The sequence below is a fragment of the Rissa tridactyla genome, chromosome 6 (genome assembly GCF_028500815.1).
Source record: "Rissa tridactyla isolate bRisTri1 chromosome 6, bRisTri1.patW.cur.20221130, whole genome shotgun sequence".
Classification (NCBI taxonomy): Eukaryota; Metazoa; Chordata; class Aves; order Charadriiformes; family Laridae; genus Rissa; species Rissa tridactyla.
In genome coordinates, this window is record NC_071471.1 from 32,414,410 (window position 1) to 32,430,541 (window position 16,132).

General features: G+C 38.2%; 1 protein-coding gene across 3 annotated transcripts in view; it reads left to right on the forward strand.

Moving 5' to 3' along the window:
* MME (membrane metalloendopeptidase) overlaps nucleotides 1–16,132 on the forward strand; it is a 62,992-nt gene that overhangs the window by 40,438 nt on the left and 6,422 nt on the right. For all 3 annotated transcript variants that reach the window (XM_054206886.1, XM_054206885.1, XM_054206884.1), the window contains exons 13-20: nucleotides 511–639; nucleotides 1,565–1,663; nucleotides 3,373–3,453; nucleotides 4,418–4,521; nucleotides 6,703–6,761; nucleotides 10,478–10,597; nucleotides 11,311–11,444; nucleotides 13,636–13,701. In XM_054206886.1, coding sequence (XP_054062861.1) covers nucleotides 511–639; nucleotides 1,565–1,663; nucleotides 3,373–3,453; nucleotides 4,418–4,521; nucleotides 6,703–6,761; nucleotides 10,478–10,597; nucleotides 11,311–11,444; nucleotides 13,636–13,701 — 792 coding nt within the window. The remainder of the gene's footprint in view (nucleotides 1–510; nucleotides 640–1,564; nucleotides 1,664–3,372; nucleotides 3,454–4,417; nucleotides 4,522–6,702; nucleotides 6,762–10,477; nucleotides 10,598–11,310; nucleotides 11,445–13,635; nucleotides 13,702–16,132) is intronic.

Below are 16,132 nucleotides of genomic sequence, written 5' to 3' on the forward strand. Positions count from 1 at the left end.
ATGACAAAATTCTTGCATACCTTGTAGCAACATCACATAGTGTAAACGAGCTTCTACTTTGCAAGCTCCCAGAGGTGGAAGGCTCTTGCAGAAGCTGCTGGTTGGGTAGAAAACACAATCTTACCACTGCAGAAATTAATTTGCTGCATAATCACAATAGCCCTGTCAGAGCTGGAACTGCAGTACGCACCCCTGTAACAGTGAAAGCTTTGTGTCGGGGTATTTCTCTTTAACCTCTCCCATTCTTAGCTTTTAGAGTAGTTTTCTTCTCTCTACCTTTCATGTTTTGGAAGGATAAAGAATATTGCTAATGATTCTCATATTTCCTCAGCCTGTGACAGATGTTCACGTTACAGAACGAGTCCACCCACCTGCCATAAACACAAATGTGAATTAAATGCATGTATTTAAGGTCAACTAGGCTCCTCTGAAACATGCATCTGCCAGTCAGACACCATTCTGCTTCACCTTATGTGGGCCCAGATGTCACCTAATGTTTATGTTTCACAGGCACTTTACGGCACAACATCAGAAACTGCTGTTTGGCGGCGTTGCGCAAACTATGTCAATGGCAACATGGAGAATGCAGTGGGACGATTATATGTAGAGGAAGCATTTGCTGGAGACAGTAAACATGTGGTAAAGCTTTTAGCAAACTTAGCCTGTGTGCCATCTCAACATCATTTAATTGTCACTTACCATGTCTTTACACAGATTTGATTACACTTTTTATTAACCTTGTCTATATAGCAGGCTCACTTTCTAAAAATCCTAACCTTCAGATCTGCTTCTCAGTCAGTGTTCCACTGAGGAGTAACAAGAGCGTGTGTGCTACGAGAGATTCCTTTGCACCCAAGTACTTCTGCATTGCTTGCCTTGAGCTGGCCTGCCGTCCAACAAATGACCACAGCGTGAAGTAACAGCTGAAATATGATCACGAGTGCGCACTTGGAGGGAGAGAGGCATCTGCCTGCTCCGCCCATTCTGTGAGCCTAAAGCCCCACTGGCACATTAGTGATGGACCAAGCGCAAGCCAATATGTGCACCCAAGGAACAGCACTTACTGAGACCAACAGTCACTACTTGTTCTTTGAGACTGACGCTAGTTTGCATCCTGCCAACATCCTGGGGCGCAGAAACAATTGGTTATTTCTGTTTGTCCAGTCACACAGAAAATTGCTGAAAATTAACCTGGAGTTAAGCCTTAGTTTCCTCCTATCACTCCTACCATAATCCAAGCTTAAGATACACCATTTTTTGTGGCTGACATACGCACAATAGTTCGATCAGATGCACAACATCCAACGGATGGAGATCTGTCAGATTTTTTGAAACCTCAATAACAAAATTGCATCACCTTATGAGCTCATGCCCATTCCCTTTCCTCACACAGGACAGGCTAAAAGTACTACTTAACTTGAGCTCCAGATTTTGAGTGTGGCCCATAAAGAGCATACACTCAAGCAAATAGTGCAGGAAAAACAAGTCAGTAATAAACTATGACTGTGGAAAAATAACTGGATCATTTTATGTGGATTTGTAACATACTGCTATTTTTTCCAAGGTTGAGGAAATGATTGCAGATATACGTGATGTTTTTATAAAAACCTTAGATGAACTTACCTGGATGGATGCAGAAACTAAAAAGAAGGCAGAACAAAAAGTAAGTTAAATCTTAAATATTGATAATGTTGTGTATTTCTCTAAAAATCAGTAATTCAATTGTTTTTCCTGAAAAAAAAAAAGCAGTAACATGTATCACTATTTTGTATACACAAAACCATATATATTTGTGTTTATATAGGCACAGCAGCTTACAGACTTCCTATATCAGATCCAGATCACCTGGGAAGGGGCCTCTGGAGCTAAGCGCACAAGATAGGAGGAATCTATATTCAAGATTAAGACCTTCCAGGCAACTCAGTGATTTAGGGACTAGATAATGAATATCTACAAGAAAGTAATACTGAAATGAGAAGGAATGATTTATGGTGATTTGACCAGCTATTAGGAGCAGTAGGACAAAAACAAAAAGTCAAACCACAGCTGGACAGCACCAGTGAGTTCTCTTTCAAGGGAAGATGTAGCTTCAGACAGTTCCTCTAAGTCTGGAGTAAGTAACAGAAATCAATTTTTGAGAGCCCTGAATTGGGAGTGAAGCAACTGAAATAACTGTTTATTACATCTCTATTTTGTTATACTGTGAAGATAATGAAAAATCTTCAATTTTGCATTTTTAATGATAATTTATTATTAAAATTTAATTTCAAAAAAGCTTGGAAAAAATGGTTTAATTAATTATAGAGCAGGAGCTGATGTTTTCCTCCAGAATTTTCTGTTAGAAAATCTTTTAAAAAATCATTAAAATAACTATCAAAACATTAAGTGTTTTATCCAACAATTCTAGACTGTAAAGTCTGCAAGAAGTTACAGTTGCAACAGATAGCTATGACAGTCACGGCACCCAGTGAGCTTATACTGATTCTGATGTCATCAGACAGTAAAGGTGCAGTTATATGAACGGGTCCTTAGGTACATTCCTAGTATTACTTCCAAAGCTACACACACTCATCAGGTACAACTACACAGTAACTTCAAATCAGGAATGGCAGTTTAAGTCAAGTAATAAATTGAAAATCCTAAATAAGTTCTGTACTATGATTAGACATAGACGGTATATGTACAAAGTCTATGAAACACTTCCACTGTTACAAACAATTAATTTGACAAAATGAGATGCAAACTGTCTGAAAAGTTAGGATCAGAAACCCACATCAATACAAATACAAATCAATACTTGGCTATCAAAAAAAACTGAGTAAGGGTTGGGTTAAAAAACTTTGTTCAGGACTTCAAATTGTCAAAATTTGGGAATCTAAATGAATCATTTCACTCCAACGTAGATGCAGGAGCTAGTTAAGAAATTTGGATACAAACCCGAACTGAGTCAAACTGTACAAATTTCTGGAAATTTGTAAATGTGCTTTCCTATAATATATTGAAGGTAAAAACCATCCAGTTATGAATTTTATTTTTATTTTAGATGTTGTGAAATATGTCAAATATTTCAGGAGATCTACTATTTGTTTCAACTAGAATTTAAACTCAAAAGCATAGTTGAAGTATGTTTGGCTGTCTTGTGCACATTTCTGAAGTTTACTTATGAAAGAAGGAACAGAACATACTTTCTAGAATTTTCCATTGTTATAATTAACCATAAACTTTACAGTGCTTTCAGTGAATAAAAATATGTAAACAAAAACTATATATAATTAACATTATGGAGTTTCTGCAGTTGCTTCCATGTCGCATTTACTACTGATTCAAAATATGTCTGGATTTGCTATGGATATCAAATTACCTTGTCCCTAGGCAACAGCAATTAGAGAGAGAATTGGTTATCCAGATGAGATTGTGACTGATGACAGTAAGCTGAACAGTGAGTACCAGGAGGTAAGTATCCACTATAGGCAGTATAATTAGAAAAGGGTCTTAAGAGAAAAAATGGTGAATCTGCCGTCATAGCCAAGCCAAATCATGTACATCTGTACAGAATAACTCAATCCTGTACTCAGTTGCACAGATGTAAATAAGGATGCATTCAAAGCCAGCGTAGTACAGCTGATCTAGTACAGATGGTGATAGGTATTTGATGGTATTTCAAGGAAATGTACACATTCTGGAGGAATTATGCTAAAACAGAACATGGAGCCAGTGGTGTTGAGTCCAGTATTTCAAAATCTGCCACAGATTGACGTAATGCTGGTTGACGTGGATACCAGTACACGGAACTTAGTGACTGTGCCTGTTTATCCATAGATTGGAATTAGTCCCTGAAGTATGACATTGGACTACCCATATAATTTAAACTGCATCTGAGCTTTTTCACTTCAAACTGTGACCTCAGTGTTCTTTTACCTTGTAGGTTCATTTGTAAGAGTAACAATATTAATGTAGTTAGTACACATGTATGTTCAAGCAGAATATGTCATTGAAGTCAAAGTTTTAATTCTGAAAAATATAGACATATAACCAAAGTATGGTTTTTAAAACCCCATTTGAGCCTTACTCATGTGTTCTTTCTAAGGTGGAATCGCAGTTTACCAGGCTGGTAGCTACTGGTTTCAAGCGGGCAACTCCCAGAGGTTAGGGTCAAAACCAGCAAATGCTGAACTCCACTCAATATATATATAAAAGATAAGAGGAGGGAATTAAGACCTTTGGGTAACATATATCCAGCTACAAAATCAACTCTGTGATGTAGCAGAGCACTGCAAACCAAGTTCTAATTGTAGATCAAAAAATACTCTTTAAAATGCATTGCTTAGCTCATCATGCTTAAGACTAGATTTTCCAGATCCATCTCTCTCTTATTGCAAATCAACAACACCACCACTTTTTCCCTCTTTCTTTTTAGTTGAACTACAAAGAAGAAGAATACTTTGAAAACATTATTCAAAATTTAATATTTACCCAGAAGAAAAGGTTGAAAAAGCTTAGAGAAAAGGTGGACAAAGAGGAGTAAGTATTTAAAAATACTGTGTATAGTCTTTCATCCAGTTTCCACAGGAGGAGGTACTTGGTTGGACGGTAATCAGTGATGATTTAATGACCTTCCTTTGCACTTTGTTCTCCATGAAGCAGGCAGGTAAGAGGGCATTGCTCGTTTCTCAAAGGCTGGACCTACATTAGCAAGTAGAGCAAAGAAACTGGGAGATGGTGTAGAAGGTTAAGTATTCTGGAGTAGGTCTAGTCCGGTCCCTTAGCTCCTAGAGTGGATTAAGTGGACTGCTGGAGAGCAGCTTTTTAATTAAGTTCATCTGAAAGATTAATTTCATCCCTGAGAATTTAATTTCTTGCTTAGAGACTGCTGAGCCAAAGAAAGCACGATTACATGAGGACGAGCAGGAGTTTACTTCAGAAATGTACTCCTGCTCTGAATTAAAATTTTAATGTAGATGTACGAAAAGACCGACACGGCTACTCTTCCTGTCTCAGCTCTGACCCATTTGGAAGTCAATTTAAGACAAATGAGAAAAATGACTATGGTCACCATAGGCCATGCTAACTTTGCAGGACTGTTCATTTGAATAAGGGCTGTTGAGCTGGATTTATCTTGAGAAGACGGTAAGAGACCTACCTTTGTACAGTCGAAAAAAGACAAGACTAAGGGGAAATCTTATTGCTGTCTTCAGCTGCCTAATGGGAAGCGATATAGAGAAGCCTGACTCTTCTTGGAGATGGACAGTGATAGAACAAGTGGGAAGAGACACAAGTCGGAACATTCAAAATTCTGACTAGATGTTAGGAAACGCTTTTTACCATGTGGGTTGCCAAACAAGACCTAGAGAGGTTCTGAGTTCTCCATATCTCCAGCCTTGGAGATAATAAAATCTTGAATGGACAAGCCTCTAAGCAACCTGATCTTCTTAGCTTCACATGGGGCCATAAGACTTCTTAAGGTCCTTTCTACCTAAATTGTTCTATGATTCTGTGTTTCTGTTTTAATTACTTCAGCATTTTCATAGTGCTGTTCCAGACTTCTAAGAAAAAAATATCAAAAACTGCAACTGTTCAGACTCTTTCTAGTCAGTCATCATGCATATTCAAATTCTCACCTTTTCAGAAGATGAAGTATATGCTTCCCACCTCTGGAATCACCACTATGACTTTTCCAAATACTGCCTCATAGCTTTTCAGAACTATAGTCATTATGGTGGATAAGTAGTTCCAATTGTTGCTTTTGCTGTTCTACATTTCCATATCGTTAACTGAAAATTTATGTTCCACCTAACAGCCACCTCACTTCTATTCTATTTTAACTTCAAGCTGTGATTGGGTTTGGCTTGTTCAATTGCTTCAGCTTAATTTAACACAACTCCTATTTTGTTCTCACAAGTGTGAGCATTAGGAGTAACTGCCATGAGTTTAATTGCACTCAAAGATCACCTGAACTGAGCCCAAAAGTATCAACCACAATTGATTATCCTTGGATAGTTATAATTTATTTTGCAAATTAATTTTCACTTGATCAAGCAATAGCCACTGTTAGAATACTTTGCATTGCTTATGATTGGCATGTGCAATACAGTTATCAGATCATTTAGATAGAAATTAATTTCACTCGTAGATCATGGAGCCAGGAAATACAACTGCTGTTGTGTAAGGCCCAGCTATTTTATTTTGTTGAACTGTTATCTCATATTCTCTGACATCTTTTCTGAAATACGAAGTCTACAATATGACCCATATCAAAACACTAGCCCTGCTTGTGGTTCTAGGAATTTCAGTAGATGATCACTGATGAAAGCCAGTAAAACTGTGAAGTAGAAAAAAAGAGTAAAAACTCATTATTTCCCATGTGTCAAGATGGACCCAAAAGTAACGCTGAGAGCCTTCATCAAGGAAAGTAGGTATTATTTAAATTAAACAATGCTGCGGTATGATCAGAAACAGAAACTAAGTATCATTATTAATTGGTTTGGATAATGAAGCGAAAGGGCTACTAAAATGAAGGGATTGGAGTGTCTGACGTCTGATGAGAGGCTGAGCGCACTGGGGCGTTAGACTTGACAGTGTCCAAAAGTACCTTCCAACCTCAATTCTGTGATTCTGCTAGTCAGTTTCTAGGTTTGTTCCAGTAATCATTAATTCTGCCTTTAAGAACTGAAATTCTAAAATTTATTCTTTTGTTGTTACTAGGTGGATAAGTGGAGCTGCTGTTGTCAATGCTTTTTATTCAGCAAGTAGAAATCAGATAGGTAAGGTTTACTAACTTGTTTATTGGATACAGATTTAATGACCAATCTATTTATTTTTTTATATATATATATATGTATGTATTTTTAAGATCAAGAAGTTAAATGGCCTTAATATTATGGGGGTTGCAGAAGGGCCTCAGTGCAGCAAAATCAGAGGTTTCATTCATAGTGTTTCCATCTCCTCATGTTTTGAATTGCCTTTGTCCAGAACAAGGACAGAGGCTTGAGATTCAGCCATGAAAACAATTGCAGTGGGGAGTGGTTAGAAGTTTAATGATGAAGTTAATTTTGTGGCCTCAGCCTTTTTATTTTTCAAGGGATGAACAGGGAGTACAGTATCACTTTTACCTGAAGGAGACAGTGACTAAAAGTAAGTTGCAGAACTTTCTGCCAGAGTACACATGGCTTCCATTCCTTGTAGCCCCTTCACAATCCCTTTGTACAAGCTTATTTGGTATGACTTTGGGAAGGATGCTGAATTTCATCCTGCTGCTTAATGAATACACCACTTCATTGGCTGAACTGCTCAGAATCTCGTAACATTTCACATGGTGGGCCAGAATTAGAAAGCCTCATACATGTTCTCATGAAGCAGGATACTTTGCTTTCCATAGGGTAATTACAGAGAATGAGACCAGTCTAAAACAAACGTCAAGGCAACAAATGTTCTGCTTTGATGAATGAAATAATGCTGAAATATTAGTGCAAAAACCAGCCTATTCTCAGTTTCTATTTCCGCATCTCCAGCACTTTCCCAAACACAGCTGTAAGATCCAGTGCTCAGAAGACAGACTACAGCGCTCAGCTTCACATAAGCTGTGCTGAGACAACTATCCCATGCTGCATGGGACCAGGAACTTATGGGGTCTCTGTTCCAGAGCTGTGTCAAGTCCCAGGTAGACAGAAATCCTACATGGTGCTCTCACCACCTTCTTTATGTAAAAATAATCATGACAATTGGGCTCAATGAAACCAGCATTTCCCAAAAGACAGTTTGCTCAGAAAATCTCTCACCAGTTATCTATAGCACTTCAAGATCTAATTATGAATCATAGCATATAAGAGCTCCATACTAGTATTACTTTTAAGTAGTGCCATTTAAATTGCAATTCTTAACTGTTAGCTATCTTAAATGCTGAATTCTAACATACATTCTTTCACATATGGCTTAAGGTAGGTTGAAGGAATTTTGAGGCATCCTTAATTGCTGTTCTCAAGATTTAAACTCTGACAGATGACTTCAAAGTTCATTGTCTGATGTGTCATTTAATTCTGCTTCTTTTGTGTGGAAAAATGAAAATGTAAACCTGGTAGATTAAGCCAAGTCAAAAATCAAATTTAAAAAGTAAAAGACAAACTCAGTACAATGACATAGTTTTTGTAATGCTTTTGAGTGTAAACATTTCTAATGTCAGCCTACACAAAACCATCCATGGTTAAAAATAACTTAGAAGAGAAAGCATTAAAATGCTTTTAAAGAAATAAAAAAAATAAAAATCCATTATAGCTAAAGATTAGAACTGCAGGAAGCACTAAGGTTTCTCATCTTGTGAACTGTACCAGCTCTCTTCATACTGGTGCAGTCTTTCAAGAGTCACAAAATATTTTACAACATTAATTATGCCTCACAGTATTTCTGTCTTGTCCATTCTGCAAATATTGTTATTATCCACATTTCATAAGTTGCAGTGTCCTTTCTAAGCTATTAGTGAGGTATACTATGATCATGTGTAACTCCAGAAAACGAGTCTCTAAAAAGTGAAAAACCCTGTCCTGCAGGGCTCTGCACAGAAATGAAACGACATTATTTCTTGTTTATTTATGAAGGCTTCCAAAAAAAAATAGTTGGTGGAGACATTATTTTCACTGCGAGGGATCAAATTATCACTTTTTTTCAGTCTTCAGTAATAGCTTCCAATATAGTCCCACTTCTTTTATCAAACGAACCATTAAATCAAGGTGAAAAATGTCAGGTACTCTCCTTCACTGGGCTCTTATAATACTAGTGTCAAAAATAACATCACTGATCTGCAAGACTGACACTACCAGCAGGACTTCCAGTAGCACCAGAGGTAATCAAAAGCTTTATTTTGGGATCAAGTGTCATACCTTATTACATGTCAAAAAAACCACTCCCTGCTGTTCAGTCTGCAAGCAGAGCTGCACTAAGCCAAACGGATGCAGTTTTCTTCCAATTTTTACAGGGTATGTTTAATACAGCATACTAACATTTTCACAACCAGTATTTTCTCCCAAAGGAGTTGCACTTCTCTCTTCTTTAAATCTCTACTCAGAATGTATGCCACCGTGGGAGGAATGCCTGGCCACTTCAGACATGTACTGTGTAACAGAAGTCATGGGATAAGTTGTTTTCAGAAGGGTGGAGTTAAAAATAAGTAAAATCTACTAATTACGCCATTTTACTCTAGAAATGGATGAGGTGACAGGGTGTCAATTAAACTGAACAGAAAGTCCTGGGTAACTGTCTGCCTCCAGGGTTTTCAAGCAAAAGACAGGCTGAGGTCCAAGCAAGTTACAGCTGTAATATTCGAGGCCACCAGTACTGATGCGTATCACTCGGACTAAACCTCCTGCTAGCACTGCTCTCCAAAAAGAATAGCGTTCTTATGCTGTACACTCCAGGTATCACTCTGGTTTGCCAGTCATCAAAATAGCCCATCACACAGTAAGGCATTTACACTCTTGTCTTTACTATCAATACTTTCTGATAATAAGACAAAAACGTAGATATTTAGTTGCATGTTGAACTAATGGCAAAATGGAATCGCTCTGACAGTAGGCAGCGGTTTACACAGGACAGGAGAAATAGGGTTTTTTCTAACCTGTTTATTATTTTTCAATTTTCCCATGGTTCTTTCTCCTCTTCAAAGAAACTGCTAGAACTCTACTGGATTTATGCTCAAATGCAATAAGTATCTGTTTTCTTTCTTTTGTTGTGTGAAAATTGTCATCTAATTCCTCCTTTGTGGTCGAGTTTTGTGGAGTTACATACATCTCATTCACAGTGAGGATTAATACTTCATATTGCTGCCACAGGCTGAAATATAGGGAAAAGGCCTGCATGAGATATAAAGTGTAACCAAATTCTTTACATAATTTTTTAAATTAATTTATAAACAGATCACAACTGCAACGTGAATTATTTTTACTAATTTTTTTTCTTAAAAGCATGGAAAAATGAGCACAGAAGCAGGTGAAAAGAACCGCTTTGTTCCAGTTCTTTCATTGTCAGCTTGGCCTATTTTTATTGATTCTAGTGGGAGTTACTAGCATTTTCAGTGGAAGAATAAATTCTTCTCTCTGATTTGTGGTGGGAGCAATGACTAAACAATTTATCTTTCTAGGGGAACACCCTCCCACTTTTCATGATGTTGTGAGGTTTATTTATACAGGAGTCTGAGTAAAATGCTTTTTTGCAAAATAAAACAGTAACAAAGTAAAAGCTGATCGTGATATTGCAAGCGTCTGAAGAGCTATTTTGCTTTACCCCAGGCTCGAGGGCGTAAGGGAGTGGTCCCGCTGATCTGTCCCTACTGTCCTACAGCCATTACCATGTGTCGGTTCACTTATTGTTGCTGGTAAATCTGAGGGAACAGCGTGACTTTGGTTGAAGCCCATAAAAATGGTCTGTTCACACTGCACACACAGGATAATGAGGCAGCGCCTTAATTGTATTTTGGGTTTTTTTTTTGCAGTCTTCCCTGCTGGCATTTTGCAGCCCCCTTTCTTCAGTGCATCCCAGCCCAAATCTCTGAATTATGGTGGTATAGGCATGGTCATCGGTCATGAAATCACACATGGTTTTGATGACAATGGTAAGGCACTGAGTTTCTAGTTACAAAACTTACAATGCACAGAATGTTTTACATGCTTTAGTGCTTAATCATTCCAGAGAGCAGATAAAATGAGTAAGTTTCCATATGTAAGACCAAATCTGCATTTCTGAGGCTTCACAGTATTGTTCTCCATGATGATTCCCAAAAGCATGATCCAAAGAATCCCACAGACCCTCCTGTAGCTGCCAGGCTGCAGCAACAGCCCATGATGTGGGCCTGCAGCACACAAACGCTTTTAATGTAGTTGCTAGCCGCTTGCTTTACCCAAAGGCTGTGTCAAAAACCATCATAAACTATACATAATCGTGACCAGCCTGTGTCACTAGGCCAGCACAGGTGTGAACTCAAGTGTCTAGCTATCAGACCTGCTGCCCAGCCACATTGTTCATTTCCAGACCCACACTATGATCAATCCAGCATTGAGTCACAGGTCAGAACCACACCAGGCTTCCTAAAACAGCCTTAATCCCGTCTTCTTATTCAGTCTGAATTAGTTTGTTTTCCTTCTCTACTGAAATATAGCCCTCTTGGGGCGGGGCGGGGCAGGGGGGGAAGACCATCATGTGTATCACTGCCTCATTACAGAGATTTTTTTTTTTTTTGCATGAGTGATTGTATCTACTTACTGCCCCTCTTACTGCATCAAAAACCTCTTTTCCTGTATACATAATTCTGTTAACATATTATTACAGGCAGAAATTTTAATGAGAATGGAGACCTCGTAGACTGGTGGACTGAAGAATCAGCACGCAATTTTAAGGATCTATCCCAGTGTATGGTCTACCAGTATGGAAACTTTTCATGGGACCTAGCAGGTGGACAGCATGTATGTTATATTTATTTGTAACTACCAATGTTATTTTTAATGACAAAGTGCAAAATCTTACATCCAACCCATGCAAACCCTTATTCACATGAATGCTCTCTTGGCTTATGGACAACATTGTCACCTCTACATCAAAAAAAAAAAAAAGGCAAAAGAGATTCTTAAAATTAAAAAAGGTTGTAAAATCTCCACACTTACACCGACTGTTCTGAAAGAGACAGGATATATGTTTTGAATGAGTGGCAGTCCTAGAAGCCTTTTTGGGCCCTCAAAGGCTCTTTTTTAATTCCATAAAGGAACAGAAAAAAAATTTTGGACGTTTGAACCTCGTTTCCCCAAATCTTGATGCACAAATAATATATATCCCCATCAAAACAAATCCTGCCTGCTGCTTTCCTTCACTTAAAAGTTTCTTTCTCTTTCCCCAAGATAAACATCTGGACTATAGACCAAAAAGGTCCAAGAGAAATCAGGTACAGTAAGAGAGGAAAAGATGATGTGGAGATTTAGGAGAGGCAGGCAATCTAAATGTCGCTGAATTTGTAGCATTAGGCATTCAGTGTAGTGTCTGTGTCTGGAAGCCCTAATTTCACAAGAACAGTTAACAGGATCAGGTCTGTTCTGCGTCCCAACAAGATCAATATTCCATTAACTCACAGAAACAAGTGATAGTGATATTATAATTACTCATACTAAAGAGGAGACCAGTCCTGTTACGATTAAATGCAAGCTGCAAAACTGCCACTGTAAGGAGAAAGCCCTGTATACATAACACAGCACTTTAGAGCATGCCATTTCAGGGGTGATCCAATGCTCTGCTAATGCACCTGCATTGTCTCTAGTTCACAACCCAGCTTTAATCATCTGGAGACAGTTCAACCATTTTCACACTGCACTCCGCTGCCATAGGGATTTTACTGTCCCAGGCTGGCAGTGCACATACTTCAAAGCTACAGATAGCAGATTTCAACCAGAGTCAGTAGCTGAGCTGCCGCTGTTCTGTCAGCAAAGGTACATACTGTACCAGCGCAGTATTTAGTTCACATCTTCCACACAGCAAGTGACATGACGAGTGAGTGTCAGCCCCTGGATCATCCTGCGCAGTAAAGAAAGGAAAGCAGTTTACTACAGAAGCACTCAGTTGTGTTGCACTGTGGAAGACCACTTACGTTTAACATCTACCTTGTTTATTTTGGACTTCACTGGATAACCACATGCAGCATTGAACTGTGCCACCACCTGTTTTTCTGTAAGGAACAAAATTTCTCTTGTATGGGACCTCCTACAGTTAAGTCGTAAATAAGAAGATACTAACAAGAAGCTGTTTCTCTGACCATTACTGTCTGTTTTCTTAGAGTCCGACAATATATTCCATCATACCGAATAGGGAAAAGATTAAAACTTCCAGACCTGAGGTTTTCCTAATCTGTGTGTTAAAATGTTGGGACTCATAGCCAGGCCAGTAAAAATAGAGAAGAATATTTCAACATATTTTTCTGCCTTTTTTCACATCTAATGATGATTCTAGGTTTTGCAGCATTGAATATCATAGCCCAATATCTTGGGCTAAAGGCTGAAAATACAATTTTTAAAAAATAAAATTACAGATTCTCCATTACCAAAGCTTCATTGTCTTCAGTGATACTTCACTGACTTATGAATACTATACCAGCTAAATAGCTATCTTCCATGTATCTTGCTACCAAAGAGCTACCTAATTTGCCTAATATACAGGAAAATACTTTCTAGTAGATTTACTGATGTCTGTTAACTTATCGTTTCAGCTATTTGGAGTTTGGATTTTGACTTCTTTTGTAGACTATACAGACAGATTCTGCCCACTTCTCTAACTGGAACTGTAGTAAGAAGCTGAGGGTTAAAGACATGGAGAAAATAAGAATGAATGAACAACGACAGAGCATCAGAAAATCTGTGTAAAAGAGATATGAGAGCCTAGAAAGCTGTCTGTAAAGGAAGGAAGAGGATTAGGGAAAACAGTAGCAGCTGCACAGATTTTGAGACAAGGGAGGCGAAAGACTTTTCAAAGATGTTAACATAATCTTCTGCTAAAACTTCAGATTTTAAGGGCATTCTCACTTTTAGAAAGTGAAAAACACACAAAGTTTGACATGACAGGTACTGGATAATCTCTTCTTTTCAGAAAACTATACTGGTCCTTTCTATTTTACAGCTGAGTGGAATCAACACACTAGGAGAAAACATTGCTGATAACGGGGGTGTTAGACAAGCATATAAGGTAAGAAGTATAATTTTTCTATTTTAGCTGAAACCATCATAGATTGAGAAAACTTCAGAGCATTTGAAGAAGAAACATTATTTTTGTGTTAGGGACAAGACCATACCTACTGCATCATTGAGGTATGGTTCAAAACTATTGACCAGCTGCTGTATTTCTTTCATCCTATTATTTCCTGATGCATATTATCTGTTCCTAGTGCACTCTTTTTCAGCTGACTTCTTTCTCTGTTGTTGTTTTTTTTAATTTTCTTTTTTCGTATTGTGCATAGGGAATTTGTAGAATGAAAACATCTAATGAATCACACTTGGACCATCACCTAACTAAACTAATGATACTGAGCAGCTGTCTGCCTCTGTCTTCACCAGCTTTTTTTATGCCAGGAAGGAGGGACAGAATGACTTTCTTCTAAGCTCTACCTATAAGCAGTCTCTGCCTACATGGAACACTAACACTGTTCAAAAAACTGTTCAAAATATCATCTTACACAAGTGACTTGGGTCCCCTGTACAGGTATCCAAAGATGTCAGTGCCATCTGGACTCCCTGCGCTAAGCCTTCCATGGGAGCTTGTATGGTTTTTTGGCTTTCCTTTCATTCTCTTCCTGAAATAGACAGTTAACTCCTTAGACTGGCCAACTTTGAGACTGAAAGTAAAAGCAGAGGTCTTCTCTTTGTGAATGCAAGTTGGGAGGTTAGCAGCAAGTCAGCTTATCTGTGAACTTGTCTTGTTACTTGCAAATCTGATGGTTGCAGGCCTTAATAACATGATCCTCTCTCTCCTTCCCTAAACACTTTGTTCTAGAGCAAAACATTCAACACCTGTCAGCTGGAGTGCTGTCATTCCTCAACAAAGGGCCCGCTGGGATGCATGGACCAACTCACACCTCTCAAAGTTATCACAGCTTCTACAAACAAAGCCATCAGCAACACTTACTTCAACAGAAATATACATGTTTGAGGGCAAATATGATTATTAGCAAGAGTTTAAAGAATTATTTAGAAGCCTAAAAGAGGCGTTAGTATGGCATATTGGATTAGTCTGATCTTCAATTACTGGAACATTTGTGCATTTTTTAAAAAAACCAAACAGTACACACCCATGAAATGGGGTACTTTCTGAAAGGAATGGGAGCAGCCAAAGAAAAATTAGGTCAGAAGTATTACCAAAAAAATAATTAGGTATTCATAATTATTATGACATCATATAAATAGTAAATAAAGGTCCAAAGGAATCCTGAGAGGTCATGTATTCTACCCCCCTCCTCCTAGCAGGTAGAATCAACCATTTCTATATCATTCAAACATACCGTAAGAGAAGTTCTGCTACCTCCGTGCTGCAGTTCGAGTGCCATCATGTCTTTGCTTTCAACAGTGGAAGCAGAGAGCAATCTGTTCCCTTCTTTTCTGCGACCTTTTACGTATTTGAAGACTATTACATACTTGAAGGCCCAGACCTCTCTTCTTTAGACTAAACAAATCCAATTCTTTCAATCTTTCCTCATAGGTCATGTTTGCTAGACCTCTGCTCATTCTTGCTGCTTTCTTCTGGACTCTTTCCAGTTGGTCCACATCTTTCCTGAAGTGCAGTGCCCAAAACTGGACAAGAGTGCTCCAGCTGAGAGCTGGCCAGTGCCAAGTAGAGTAGAAGGATTACTTCATGTATCTTACATAAGGCACTCCTGTTTACACATCCCAATATGACACTTGCCGTTTTTGCAATACTGTGGCACTGTTGGCTCTTGTTCAGCTTGTTATCCACTAAAACTTCCGGAGACTTTTCAGCAGATCTTTTAACTGCTCATTCCTCAACTTGCACTTGTGCAGTTGATTGGCTTTACTCGTGTGATAGCTTGGCACTGACTTTAGTCAGAACGTTTCTCCAATTTGCCAGCATCTTTCTATCGCTAGTGATATACTAACAACACATTGTTTGACACGTGGTCTTTATAAGAAACATGAAAGCAGCTGCTCTTACTATGGAAAGGTTTTTAAGTCTTCTGCAATTCATTTATAAAAAAGAAAAGAACAAAACCACAACCAAAAAAAAAGAATCACCTTTTCATAATGCAACATTAGATAATTGATAAAATTGATAAAAATTATTTATTCTCTCAGCAGAATCAGTTTTGTGCTAATTTTACTAAATTGGATCCTGGAATTCTGCATTGTATACAGGGAAAGCATATCCTACCATAAGTGTGTTATTTTAGACTCTAACCCAATAGCTGGCAAAAAAAATATGAAACCCACTTATGGGATAAACATTGGAAAGAAAAAGAAATTGTAAACAGGACAGCAAGTACATGTGTTCTGTAGAATCAGAGAGAAGAATGATTTTTTGCCACAGCTGCAGCTTTTTACTCCACATCTCTCAAGCCTAACGGAAAGAAGAAGGAAAGATGATGCCCCAATCCTGCGAGGTGTTCAAG